Source organism: Ictidomys tridecemlineatus, chromosome 4 (assembly GCF_052094955.1).
Source record: "Ictidomys tridecemlineatus isolate mIctTri1 chromosome 4, mIctTri1.hap1, whole genome shotgun sequence".
NCBI lineage: Eukaryota > Metazoa > Chordata > Mammalia > Rodentia > Sciuridae > Ictidomys > Ictidomys tridecemlineatus.
Window position 1 is genome coordinate 7652712 of NC_135480.1, and position 11797 is coordinate 7664508.

The window sequence follows — 11797 nt, forward strand, 5'->3', positions numbered from 1 at the left end:
TTCCAGGCCCAGTCCTGTGATGCATCAGAACTGTCTTTAGAAGTACCTGTGGTGCGATTTAAAAAAAAAAAAAAAAAAAAAAAAAAAAGCTCTTCTAGACCTGCCCTCTTTTTAAAGTCCCCAAGAAGTTCTGGCACTCACATTACACACATTTGAGAACCCCTATTCTCTCATGCTTAAAACAGACCCTGCAGACGTTAAATGACTGAAGGCATGTGCCACTGGAGGGTTGGGAAGGAAGGGAGGATGATTCCAGGTTTCTGCCTTGGAAAAAGGTGCAGCTAACAACAGCTGAGGCACACGAGAGGGGAATGACTTGAAATTCAATTGGAACGCACAGAGTGGGAATGGAAGAAAAGAAAAACAACTTTGTTCATGCGCGTAGCCCTTGAAACATTACTTACGATGGTCTAGTGGGGGCTGGATGGAAAAAACTATTTATTTAATTTTTCTTTGCTAAGGGTCCTGCAGACCAAAACAGAGCACGACTTATTTTCATGGACCCTATGAACTACAATGTTTTTACTTTTTTTTTTTTTTTTTTTTTTGGTACTGGGGGATTGAATCCAGGGGCTCTAAACCACTGAGCCACATTCCCAGCCCTTTTAATTAATTAATTTTTAAGACAGGGTCTTGCCAAGTTGCTTAGGCCCTTGCTAATTGCTGAGACTGGATATGAACCTGTGATCCTCCTGCCTCAGCCTGTTGCTTCCATTACAAGCATATGCCACAGGCCTGCCTGTTTTATTTTTACATTTTTTAAAATATATTTTTTAGATGTTGATGAACCTTTATTTTATTAATTTATTTATATGTGGTGCTGAGAATCAAACCCAGTGCCTCACACATGCTAAGCAGGCGCTCTGCCACTGAGCCACAACCCCAACCCTACATTTTTAAATGGTTGAAAAATAACATTTCATGACTTTTGAAAATTACACAAAATTCATACTTCAGTGTCCAAAGTACAGTTTTACTGGAATACAGCCATATTCATTTGTTTATATATTGTCTATGACTTCTTTTGAGTTACAATAGCAGACTCAAACACTTGCCCCAGAAACCTTATAGTCCACAAAACCAAAAGCATCTACTCTCTGGTCTTTGACAGAAAAAGACATTTGTCAACCTCTGAACCAAGGGGATGTTCAGAGACTGTTTTAAAAAAACATATTAAGCCAGGTGTATTGGAGCTGGGAGTGGTCGCACATACTTGTAATCCCCGTGACTCAGAGGCTGGGGCAAGAGAATTGCAAGTTTGAGGCCAGCTGCAGCAATTTAGCAAGACCCTAAGCAACTCAGCAAGACCCTGTCTCAAAATAAAAAAGCGATGGGGATGTGGCTCAATGGTAAAACACCCCTGAGTTCAATTCCTGGTACCTAATTTTTTTAATGAAAAAATAAATAAAAACATTAGATTTCAGCCTTTGAAGCTATAATCTATAATCTTATCAATAAAGAGTATAAAGGGCTGGAGATGTGGCTCAAGCAGTAGCGAGCTTGCCTGGCAAGCTCGGGGCGCTGGGTTCGATCCTCAGCACCACATAAAGATGTTGTGCTTGCCGAAAACTAAAAATTTTTTTTTATACTTTTTTTTTTTTAAAGAGAGAGTGAGAGAGGAGAGAGAGAGAGAGAGAGAGAGAGAGAGAATTTTTAATATTTATTTTTTAGTTCTCGGCGGACACAACATCTTTGTTTGTATGTGGTGCTGAGGATCGAACCCGGGCCGCACGCATGCCAGGCGAGCGCGCTACCGCTTGAGCCACATCCCCAGCCCCAAAAACTAAAAATTAAATACTAAAAAGTTCTACCTCTCTCTTTAAAAAATAAAAATAAAAAAATAAAGAGTATAAAGATTTAGCTTTGTCCCAGCAACCCTCTACCACAAATTTAGGTCCACTCCAAGAAGTCTATAAACTTTTTAAAAAAGGTGGCAGAATGTTGTCAAATTGGCAGACCAAGGGTACAGTATTTAATTTCGATGTTATAGTGGGGCACTATTTCACAAGCCCATCTGAGGATTATGCAATTACTTGTAGGAATATATAGTTGTTTGATTTTGGTATTTACTATGGAGTTCAGACTCTGAAGGGACAAATAGGCATTGCCCAGGAGAGAGGGAAAACATTTATATCTAGTAGAAAAAATAAGTCTAAAAGGTAATAATTTTTATTGTCCTTTAGGACATGAACCAGTTTTGTATCTAACTCAGTATCATATTTTATTTTATTTTTGGTACCAGGGATTGAACTCAGGAGACTCGGCCACTGAGCCACATCCTCAGCCCTATTTGTATTTTATTTAGAGATAGGGTCTCACTGAGTTGCTTAGCACCTCACTTTTGCTGAGGCTGGCTTTGAACTCATGATCCTCCTGCTTCAGCAGCCTGAGCCACTGGGATTACAGGCATGTGCCACTGTGCCTGGCCCCATCCCATTTCTTTTTGAGATAGTCTAAGTTGCTGACTCTGGCCTTGGAACTTATGATCTGCCTGCCTCAGCCTCCCAAATTTCAGGGATTACAGGTGTGCACCATTGGGCCTGCCTCCAGTAATCATATTTTAATATTCTTCCTTAAGTACCTGTCTATATCCAGATCATCAAGGTGATTTACAATCTTACTAAGGGGACTCCCTTCATTGGTGAGTTAATAATTATCTTTTTTACATATTAATTGTTTTTATCTCTTTGAAGATTTTATTTTGATAGTACATATGGTATGATTTTCTCATTAATAGTTTATTTGTCTTATGAAAGGGTCTCACCATGATGCCCAGGCTTTTCTTGAACTCATGTTGAAGTGATCCTCCTGCCTCAGCCTTTTGAGCAATTGGAAGAATGTTAAGATTTTTTTAAAATTATGCATGTATAGCTGGGCATGGTGGCACACACCTGTAACCCAGTGACCTGGAAGGCTGAGTCAGGAGGATGGCAAGTTCAAAGCCAGCCTCAGCAATTCAGTGAGGTACTAAGCAATTTAGCAAGACTCTGTCTCAAAATAAAAACTAAAAAGGGCTGGGGATGTGGCTCAGTGAGTGGTTAAGTGGCCCCAGGCCAGGTTCAATACCTGGTACCAGAAAATAAATAATGCATATATGTGTATATTTAGATATATGAAGTTCCAAAAGATGCTGACTTTTCAAACTGGCAAAGAGGTCACCTCTTATAGGATCAGGGTACAGGGGGGAAACTGCTAACATCCACTTTATGCCTGTAGATATGCTAATCTTCTATAAGGACATAGTCATGGGCTGGGGTTGTAGCTCAGTGGAAGAGTGTTTGCCTAGCACAGGTGAGGCAATGGGTTCAATCCTCACCACCACATAAAATATACTGTTTCTCTCTACAACTAAAATATTTTAGAATATATATTCATATATTGCTTGGGCTCCTTCTAAAATAGCATTGAGTTAGGAATTTCAATGTATTGAAGTTCACTTATACTCAAATGAGAATTTGGGTGCAAATACCTATCTGAACAATGGGACCACGGATGTGCATTGGGACATCACCCTTTTGATGTGCTTTAAATTTGTTACTAGAATGAAATGCCTGAAGCAGGCTACTTTGTGAAAAGAGATTTATTTTGGATGCTGGAAGTCTGAACATGACAGTGCTTCTGGAAAGCCTCCTTCCAGCAGACTGCTCCACATCACGTGTTTATCTGTGTGGTCTCTCTAATTGATATAAAGCCACCAGGATTCAATCAAAGGGGTTCTACCCTAATGACATAATCTAGTTGCTTCCTCCAAAGCCTCTCCTCTGAACACCAAAGCCTGCTAAAGCTGCTGCCCTCTTAATACCATTAATATGAGATTTAGGGGATTAAACTCTGGCATGAGTTCAGGGGTCAAACCATATATTCAAACTCTAGCGGGCTGGGGTGTGGCTCAGTTCAGCACTTGGCTTAACACGCTCAAGGTCCTGGGTTTGGTCCCCAATATTACAAAAAAAAAAAAAAATGACATAGCCACATGGTGAGGTCAGGGGTCTGAGGAACTGCTGTAATTTGCGGCAGATGGGGAGGAGGGAGCAAGCATGGATGACGGCTGTAGGTTCCAATCCTACTGCGTGGAGGTGGGAGACTTCAGGTCTTGGTCTGATCTAGAACCTAACTTTCTGGGCAGGCAGCTGGGCAGGAGACAGTAGGCTGGCACGGTGGACATGAGTTATTCCCTCTCCTACTTCAACCCCTGGGAGCTTTTATATCCCTCCATACCATTTTTCACAGCTTCTCTGGTTTGTTTTGTTGACAGCAGTGGAATTCTCACCTCTCACCTGCGTGAAGGAAATTGTTTTTTCTGGGCTTGAGTCTGCCCCTCCCTGCTCTATCTCAAGGAGGATGGGATCTGAGCTCCAGAATAGACTCAGTGTGGCTCAATGGCTATGCAAGTTTGAGGAAAACAATCCCTGACTCAGACTTGATAATAAAAAAGGCCTGATGCTGCCTGCCCCAGCGCTCTGTGGGACTCTGGAAATGAGGGAGATGCTGAGCATCCAAATATGGAGGGGAAAACTGGTCAGCGTTGGTCCTGGAGGAACACGAGAAAAAGTGGAAGAGCCAGCTGCTCTGAGCTACCCTGGACAGCAATGGAGGATGTATTGTCCCGTCTCTTCCACCCCAACAGGAAGTGGGGCAAATACCTAGAACCTGCAATCCAGCCTAGGTCCCCTCACCAAGGATGCTTCCAGCTACACATCTGGGTCCTAATCTCATTTGCCTAAAACTTGCCATAGACCTGGGGCGTGCCCTTTAACTCTGCTGTGCCTGGTCATTCGTCTGCAGAACGCACACGCACTACCTGCATCTGTGGAGATGCACACAGTGGAGTTGGGGTGGAACCGTGGCAGGTGCTGTCCCTTTACCAGCACAAGGGCCCCACTGCTCTGCACCTCTTGCCCATGCCTCCCCACCTCAGAGCAACCCCAGCCATCCATGAAACACTCTTGTATTTGCTGGAACCAGCCTGGGTTCCAGAATTTTGTCCCCCCCCCCCCCCCCAGTGTCCTCCTAGTTCTGGAATCCCACTGCTATTCCGGATGGAGTGCCCTAGGTCCTCAGGGTTCTGCTGCTCTTCTGGGCAGTGCTGGTCTGCTCAAGCTCTCACATCTGACTTGAGTCTACACTGCGGCCAGGATGCGGTGGCGTGACCGCATAGTTGTGTTCTTCTTTCCACCAGGCATGATGCTTACCATGACTGCACTGCTGCTCTTCTTCATACACCTGGCCGTTTTTGCCAACGATGTACATAACTTCTGCATCACCTACCACTATGACCACATGAGCTTCCAGTACACGACTGTCCTGATGGTAGGCCTGGGCAGGGGCTCAGGGCTGAGGGGCTGATGGAAACCCGCTGTTGTGTAAGGGGACCGCTCTCCCACTGGATGGGCCTACAGTTCTCCCAGGTGATCAGCATCTGCTGGGCTGCCATGGGGTCACTCTACGCAGAGATGACAGGTGACAAGTTTCTGCGGTGCTTTGCCCTGACCACCCTGAGTGAGTGGGAGGAGGTGTGCTAAGAGGAGGGGGAGCTTTGGAACCCTAGGATGTAACAGGAGAGGGCAGGGGTGTTGGGCTGATGGGGTCTCTTTCTTCTGCCCAGTGCTCAATGAAGCCATGTTCTTCAACCGCCTGTCCCTGGAGTTTCTGGCCATCCAATACCGGGAAGAAAGCCACTGAGGCCTGGGGACTAGGGACGGGGATGAGAAGGGAGAAGGAAAAGGCTGCTTTGGGTGTTTTAATAAAGTCTGTTATTTATTTGCACCTGTCAGCTCCTTCAAGGGAGGAGGGTGGGAGGCTGGAGACCCAGGGGGAAGTAGGTTAAGATAAATGCTTGACCTACATGACTCCTGATCTAGCCTGTAGCCACTCTGGTGGCCTTGGCCTTGGGTCAGGAATCTTAGTGTCTCAGGCTTGAAGGAGAGGAGTGGAAAAGAGACTCCTGGCCTCCCTGCCTTCCCTCCTTAGGATCCCAGGTCCTAGGCTGGCCCAGCGACAAGCAAGGGCTCAGGAGGGACCCACACGGATATGAGGGTTCATGAGTGGGTCGAGATTGGGATCGCTGTCAGCAGCAGCCCGGCCCAGGCGAGACATGAGGATGAGGAGGGCCAGGAAACCCAGAAGGCCCAACAGTAGTAGTAGCCCCGCCCGCTGGAGCAGGGTCAGTGGCCGCTTTCGAGACCCAGCCCGGCTCCTGGGGGGAATGAGGGCAGAGTCAGGTTAGGCCCTTGGTCCCTGGGGCACAGAGAAGAGCCTTAGTCACCATCCTTGAGCCTCAGTTTCCTCATCTGCGCCACAGGGATGATCACCCCTGTACCTGCCACCAGGTGGAGTCATTGTGCAGCTCACAGCAGCTGAGGCACATGTTCTAGCTGAGACTGTGGTTTGGAAACTGAGATATGTCAGGCATGGGGGAGAGTTACAAAGATTGCGTGCTGTTGGAGCAGGAAGGGGCCACAGAGAGCCCAAGTCCAGACCTCCTACAGGAGGTAAGAACAGCCACAGAGAGAGCACCCCAAGGTAGCTACTGCCCAGCCGAGGCCTCTGCACAGACCCTGCACTGGATGCCACCAATGCCCAGAACCAGCCCTGCTGTCATCAGATCTTTCCTCTCTTGGATTATCTCCTCTCCTCCCCTTCCTGCCATCCTGCCCTGACTGACCCCATATACCTGAGCAACTGGGCCAGCCAGCCCAGGGCTGGCCGGCGGCGGTACTTGTCATCATCACAATCCCCATGGAGGCCAGGTAGTCGGTCATCATCCCGCGTGTCATACACCTTCCTTGGGGCTGCAGGGATGAAGCCACCAGCATCAACAGACTCAGAGAAACTAGCCCTGTGCAGGGGGGTATCCTAACCTCCCCAGCCTGATAGAGTATCTTGGAATTGAGGGGAGGCCATGTCTGTGCTTAGGGTGAGGAAGTGCCACTTTGGGGGAGGCTCTGGATCCCCAAGTTGCCTCCACCCATACCACCCATGCCCTTTCTGTCCTTCTCTGACTGGGACAATCCCATGGCTCACCATGAGTCAAGGGCTCAGTATTGCCCATGTGGATGACCGTGTGCTGCTCGGGTCGGCTGGGAGAGGCAGGGGGTCGGGGAGCCTGGCTGTAGAAGGCTGGGGCAGCGGAAGCACTGTCTGTGTCCTCCTGTCCGGGGGTACTGGTGGCTGTGGGTATGGAGAGAGCCATGAGCAATGCAGAAAGGCAAGGTCCCAGAAAGCAGGTAAAGGCCACCACTTACCATTAAAGCTGGACCAATCAGAGAAGTCGGAGGAATTGAGGGGCTCAGGCTCTGGGCTTATCACCTCATCAATCTGGAGGAAGGAATTTGGGTCACTAGCCAGACCAGTGTTGTCCTCACCCACCCATCTGGCGATAGAAGGTAAGGCTTGAGGCAAACAGATGGTCAGACAAAGGGACTCTCACCAGAGGGAGGCCCAGTCCTGACCGGGCCCAGTTGACTGTGGCTAGCTTCTCTCTCAGTGCAGAGGCCACAGGGCCAGCCAGGTTGCTTGGAGGGAAGATGGGACCATTGCAGCTGGGGCACTGATAGCCAGCAGGTGCTGTATTTCGGGGTAGCTGGGCTGCACGTTCATTGAGGCAGGCCCAGTGGAAGAGATCTGAGGGCCCGTGAAATAAGGGAGAGACACAGGAAGAAGACTCTTTGGGTTCTTAGCCCAGCAATAGCCCCCATCCCACTGCCAGGATGAAGGGACATATACATGTAGGCCCAAGGCCTCGCTTTTCCCTCCTCACTCCAGGTCCATTTCATCAGTGTTGCCTAAGACTTCGGCCTTCTTGGATACCACCCACTAAAGTCAAAGCAGATGCTACAAAACTGCCTAGCGCACAAAGAAGTAGGGTGGGCGGGAAGGAAATGCCACCAATTTCTTTTAGGGAGTTCTTTCTGGGCCTGTACTCATCATTCTCCTTGAACTAACAGTGAATCAAGAATAGTTTCCAAATGGATTCCTAGATATACACATAGGTACAAGGATGCATGTACACATCTATGGACACAAATATTCCTGTGCTTATGAATATGTAACCCCAAAACAAATGCCATTCCTTATATCCACACTAGCTCCCATGAACTCATTGTATATGCTCACATGGTTGCTAACACTCAAGGATCCTGATCAATATTTTCTCCTTGTATGTCCACAACACACCTATGACCATCCACTAATGTACTAATAAACATTCCATGTAGAGACACATGAAGTCATGCAAATTACACACACCCTCACATTGAAAAACACATAGAGCTGTCTCTTTTACATCAGCTCCTTCAAAAATTGAAGCTGACGTTCTTACACCAGACCAAAGTCATAACACATATGACTGATGGTTCCCTCTAGCTAACTTTACTGTAGGAAACTCTTCCTCTGTTTGGTACTGGGATGAATAATAGATCCTAAATATCTGAAAGTCCCATGCTGGTGTGGCTGGCAACTGCCGTCATCATAAGTTTGACAGGCTCTTGCTCAACTCTCCAAGACTGGCAGAGCAGGAAGTAGGAGCTTTAATTTTTAGGAAAAGACATAGGGGCCTAGAAAGGGAAAATGACTTGCTTGAGCTTACACAGCAGGGAATTAACCTAACAGGGCAGGAATCTAGGGCTCTGGCCTCCCAGGCCTGGGGAATTTATTATGCTGCTCCTGGAGGAGGGCTTGGAAACCAATCACCAAGATGGCTCTGCGGCTACCCTGATCCCTCCAGGATGACCAGGCCTCACCATAGCAAACAAGGCGGGTTGTCTCTCGGCTGGCCAGAGGTGTGCTGCACAGGCGGCAATTGGGGTTGTAGTCACTATCTTGTAGCCACTGCAGGTAGGACTGGACGATGCACTGGATGGAGTGGGAAAGAGAAGTCACAGTTGGAGCCTAGGCTCCAAGACCAACCACTCCAAAGTCCAACTGCCTCTTTTCTCTCACCACAGACACATATCCTTTCGTTTGTTCAACCAGTAAACATTTATTAAGCACCTACTATGTGCCTGACTCTCTTAGGGGCTGGGGCTATGGCAGTGAGCAAAATAAACCCAGTCCTTGCCCTTATGGAGCTTACAGTCTAGAGTGGTGCCCCTCAAGGGTTTGGAGGAAGCCAATATCGCCAACCACCCAGTCCCCTGCTCAGGCGATCCTCTGAATGCCCCACCTTGGCGTGATTGGCTACCAGGCAGTGCTCGCAGACGTTGACTCGGTGTTCAAAGCAGAACAGGTTGGTCACCTTCCTCTTGGGGCACTTGCAAAGTCCCATGACCGACCCTGGGGAAGAAGCCAGGTCCTACCAAGCTGCCACTTGGGTCTCACCAGCCCCTTCCGTTTCCATTTAACTTCGCCGACACCTCTCACATCCACGCAAACCCAAAATCCCGGTCTTGCTGGTGTCGGGTCACGCCCCCTGCATAAATCCCCGGTACGGCGACCCCTCATTCTTTCGGTATCCCGCCCCCAGTCAGGCCTCTCAGTCAGCTACCCACTGATACCCCTGGCCCCGCCCCCAAAGCCCCGTCTGGGCCCCACCCCTTGCTGGCCCCGCCCCTTTCTTTACAGACCCCCCCACTCTCGAAGTTACTGATCCGCTGCGGCACCGGTCCCGACGTGCGCGAGCGGTGATTCGAGGCGCGGAAGGACAGGGATTGCGCTCTTCGTAGCTCCCGCTCTGCCCGCTTCAGCTCCGGCCGCTCCGATTATCCCTCCGCTGCCACGTCTCTTCCGGGTGCGGCGCGCGCTAATGACGACACCGCGCCACCGGCCACACCCCTGCAGAGGCTTGACAGGAAGGCGAGCGAAGAGGGCAAAATCCAAGCGTAGCGGCCCTCACGCCTTACGTCATTTCCGCTTCCTCTCTGACCGGGCGGGTAATTCGAACACTTCCACTTGCAGCTGCAGACGGCCTTCCCTGTTGGCACGAGCCTCGGGCTGCGGCGGCAGAGGAGGTCGAGGCCCAGACTAGATATGACTGAGAGACGAACGCGGTCCGGAGGGGCCGCTCGACGCTCGGGTGAGCAGAGGGAACGCGGGAGAGGTGGGGCTGAGCCGTTTGGGATCGCAGGCCCTTCCCCACCGAGCCAAAGAATCCTTTTCTCCCTCAGGAAGGCGCCCCCAGAGGGTTTGTTTGGGAACCTTCTCTGACCCACTCCAGTCTTGGTCTCTGGACTCTAGGGCCTGGAGTCCTGCTCAGCCTCTTTTCATTTTTCTCTATAGGGCCCAGGACCCCATCTTCTGCTACGTCTCTGCGGCGGTCCCAGCGGAAATCAGGCTCGGATCTTCCAAACTTCCTTCCTGAACTCAGTGGGAAGGTGAGCCCTGGGTTTCTCAGTTACTGCCCAAGGGGCCCCAGCACTAATGTAGAGCTCATGATCACTCCTCTTTTCCAGGAACCCCATGCAGCTCCAGTTAGAAAGCCCATCGTTTTGAAGAAGATCGTGGCTCATGCTGTGGAGGTGAGGGTTAAGAGACGGGGTTGTGAGTGGGGGGCCAAAACTGGGAGCTGGCTATTTGATCAATTGGTGTTGTTCCCCACAGATCCCAGCTGTCCAGTCGCCTCGCAGGAGCTCTAGGGTGAGTTCATTTCCAATGGCTTAGTTGAGTGGGATCCAGGTCACTATAGAGCTGGGGAGCAGCATACTGTCTTCTCACATCTACTCAGGGAGCTCTTTTGCAGTATTCTGGAACAATTTACTTTTGGAAACATCGTGCATTGCCATTCTTGATTACTCCCTGCAGACTTTTTTCATTTTTAGCTCTTTATGACCTGTGTATTTTCTACCATTTTCTTTAAAATGCTGAGCTGTGTCCTACCCACTGTCTATCCGTTTTATTCTCAGTTTTTATATGTGGTTGTTATGAGTTATGTTATGGTGCTTTTACAGTTTTAGCAGAACTTATTACAGAGAATATTTCATTAACAGGAAATCTGACTGGGAGTATAGGTCAGTTGGTAGAGTGCTTGACACCAAAGCACAAGGCCCTGGAGTCAATCCCTAGCACATACACACACATACAAAGAGGAAATCTGAAGACATAGTCAGTTAGAAATGTTAATTTTATTCTTTGAAGAGTTTGTGGGATTTACAGATGGGGAGAAAGACAAATGACCAAGTGATTACAATATTATTTGTCCAGAGCTGCAAAAAGAAAACCAGGTGCTATGATGGTACCAAACCCAGTGGCTCAGGGATGTTTTTACAAATATTTAGAAAATTTTGTCGGGGGGAGGGGTGGGTACCAAGGATTGAACTCAGGGACACTCGACTATTGAGCCACATCCCCAGCCCTATTTTCTATTTTATTTAGGGACAGGGTCTCACTGAGTTGCTTAGCACCTTGCTTTTGCTGAGGCTGGCTTTGAACTTCCCATCCTCCTGCCTTAGCCTCCTGAACCGCTGGAATTACAAGCATATGCTATCCACACTTGGCTAGGAATTTTTTTTTATTAGCTTATTAATAGACATAATATTGGGGTCAACTTTGACATAATTTTACAGTGTGAAACATAATTTACTCCAATTCAGTCCTCAGCACTTTCCCTCCTTTCTTCCCCTTTCTTTTCCTTTTCCTCTACTCCATTGATCTTTCTTCTGGTTTTATATATTTTTTCTTTTTTAAAAAAATATTTTATAGATGTTGGTGGATCTTTATTTTATTCATTTTTTTATCTGTGGTGCTGAGAATCGAACCCAGTGCTTCACACATAGTAGGCAAGTTCTCTACCACTAAGCCACAACTGCAACCCCTATATTTTTTCTTAATTAGTGCATCATGGATATACATAAAGATGAAATTC

At 48.2% G+C, this 11797-nt stretch overlaps 3 protein-coding genes across 6 annotated transcripts in view; 2 read left to right on the plus strand and 1 right to left on the minus strand.

Moving 5' to 3' along the window:
• The first annotated feature begins 4258 nt into the window (after window positions 1-4258).
• Window positions 4259-5760, plus strand: Catsperh (catsper channel auxiliary subunit eta). The gene is made up of 3 exons (XM_040284144.2): window positions 4259-5310; window positions 5400-5499; window positions 5606-5760. The coding sequence occupies exons 1-3, from the start codon at window positions 5137-5139 to the stop codon at window positions 5680-5682; spliced, it is 351 nt and encodes a 116-aa protein (XP_040140078.1). The 5' UTR covers window positions 4259-5136; the 3' UTR covers window positions 5683-5760.
• Zfpl1 (zinc finger protein like 1) lies at window positions 5737-9727 on the minus strand. Of its 3 annotated transcripts, none has more exons than XM_005333459.5 (8): window positions 9564-9727; window positions 9164-9273; window positions 8742-8853; window positions 7430-7623; window positions 7245-7317; window positions 7024-7170; window positions 6674-6791; window positions 5737-6196 (listed from the first exon to the last, which is right to left on the minus strand). In XM_005333459.5, exons 2-8 carry the CDS (start codon window positions 9263-9265, stop codon window positions 6010-6012), a joined length of 933 nt encoding a protein of 310 aa, XP_005333516.2. In that variant the 5' UTR covers window positions 9266-9273; window positions 9564-9727; the 3' UTR covers window positions 5737-6009. The 3 variants fall into 3 exon arrangements, with proteins under 3 accessions (XP_005333516.2, XP_040140077.2, XP_005333517.2); XM_040284143.2 differs by having other exon boundaries at window positions 9600-9726; XM_005333460.5 differs by having other exon boundaries at window positions 9584-9725.
• A 31-nt stretch (window positions 9728-9758) lies between these two features.
• Cdca5 (cell division cycle associated 5) overlaps window positions 9759-11797 on the plus strand; it is an 8602-nt gene continuing 6563 nt past the window's right edge. For both annotated transcript variants that reach the window (XM_005333461.5, XM_078045633.1), the window contains exons 1-4: window positions 9759-10012; window positions 10216-10310; window positions 10389-10454; window positions 10537-10572. In XM_005333461.5, coding sequence (XP_005333518.1) covers window positions 9967-10012; window positions 10216-10310; window positions 10389-10454; window positions 10537-10572 — 243 coding nt within the window. In that variant the 5' untranslated portion in view covers window positions 9759-9966. The remainder of the gene's footprint in view (window positions 10013-10215; window positions 10311-10388; window positions 10455-10536; window positions 10573-11797) is intronic.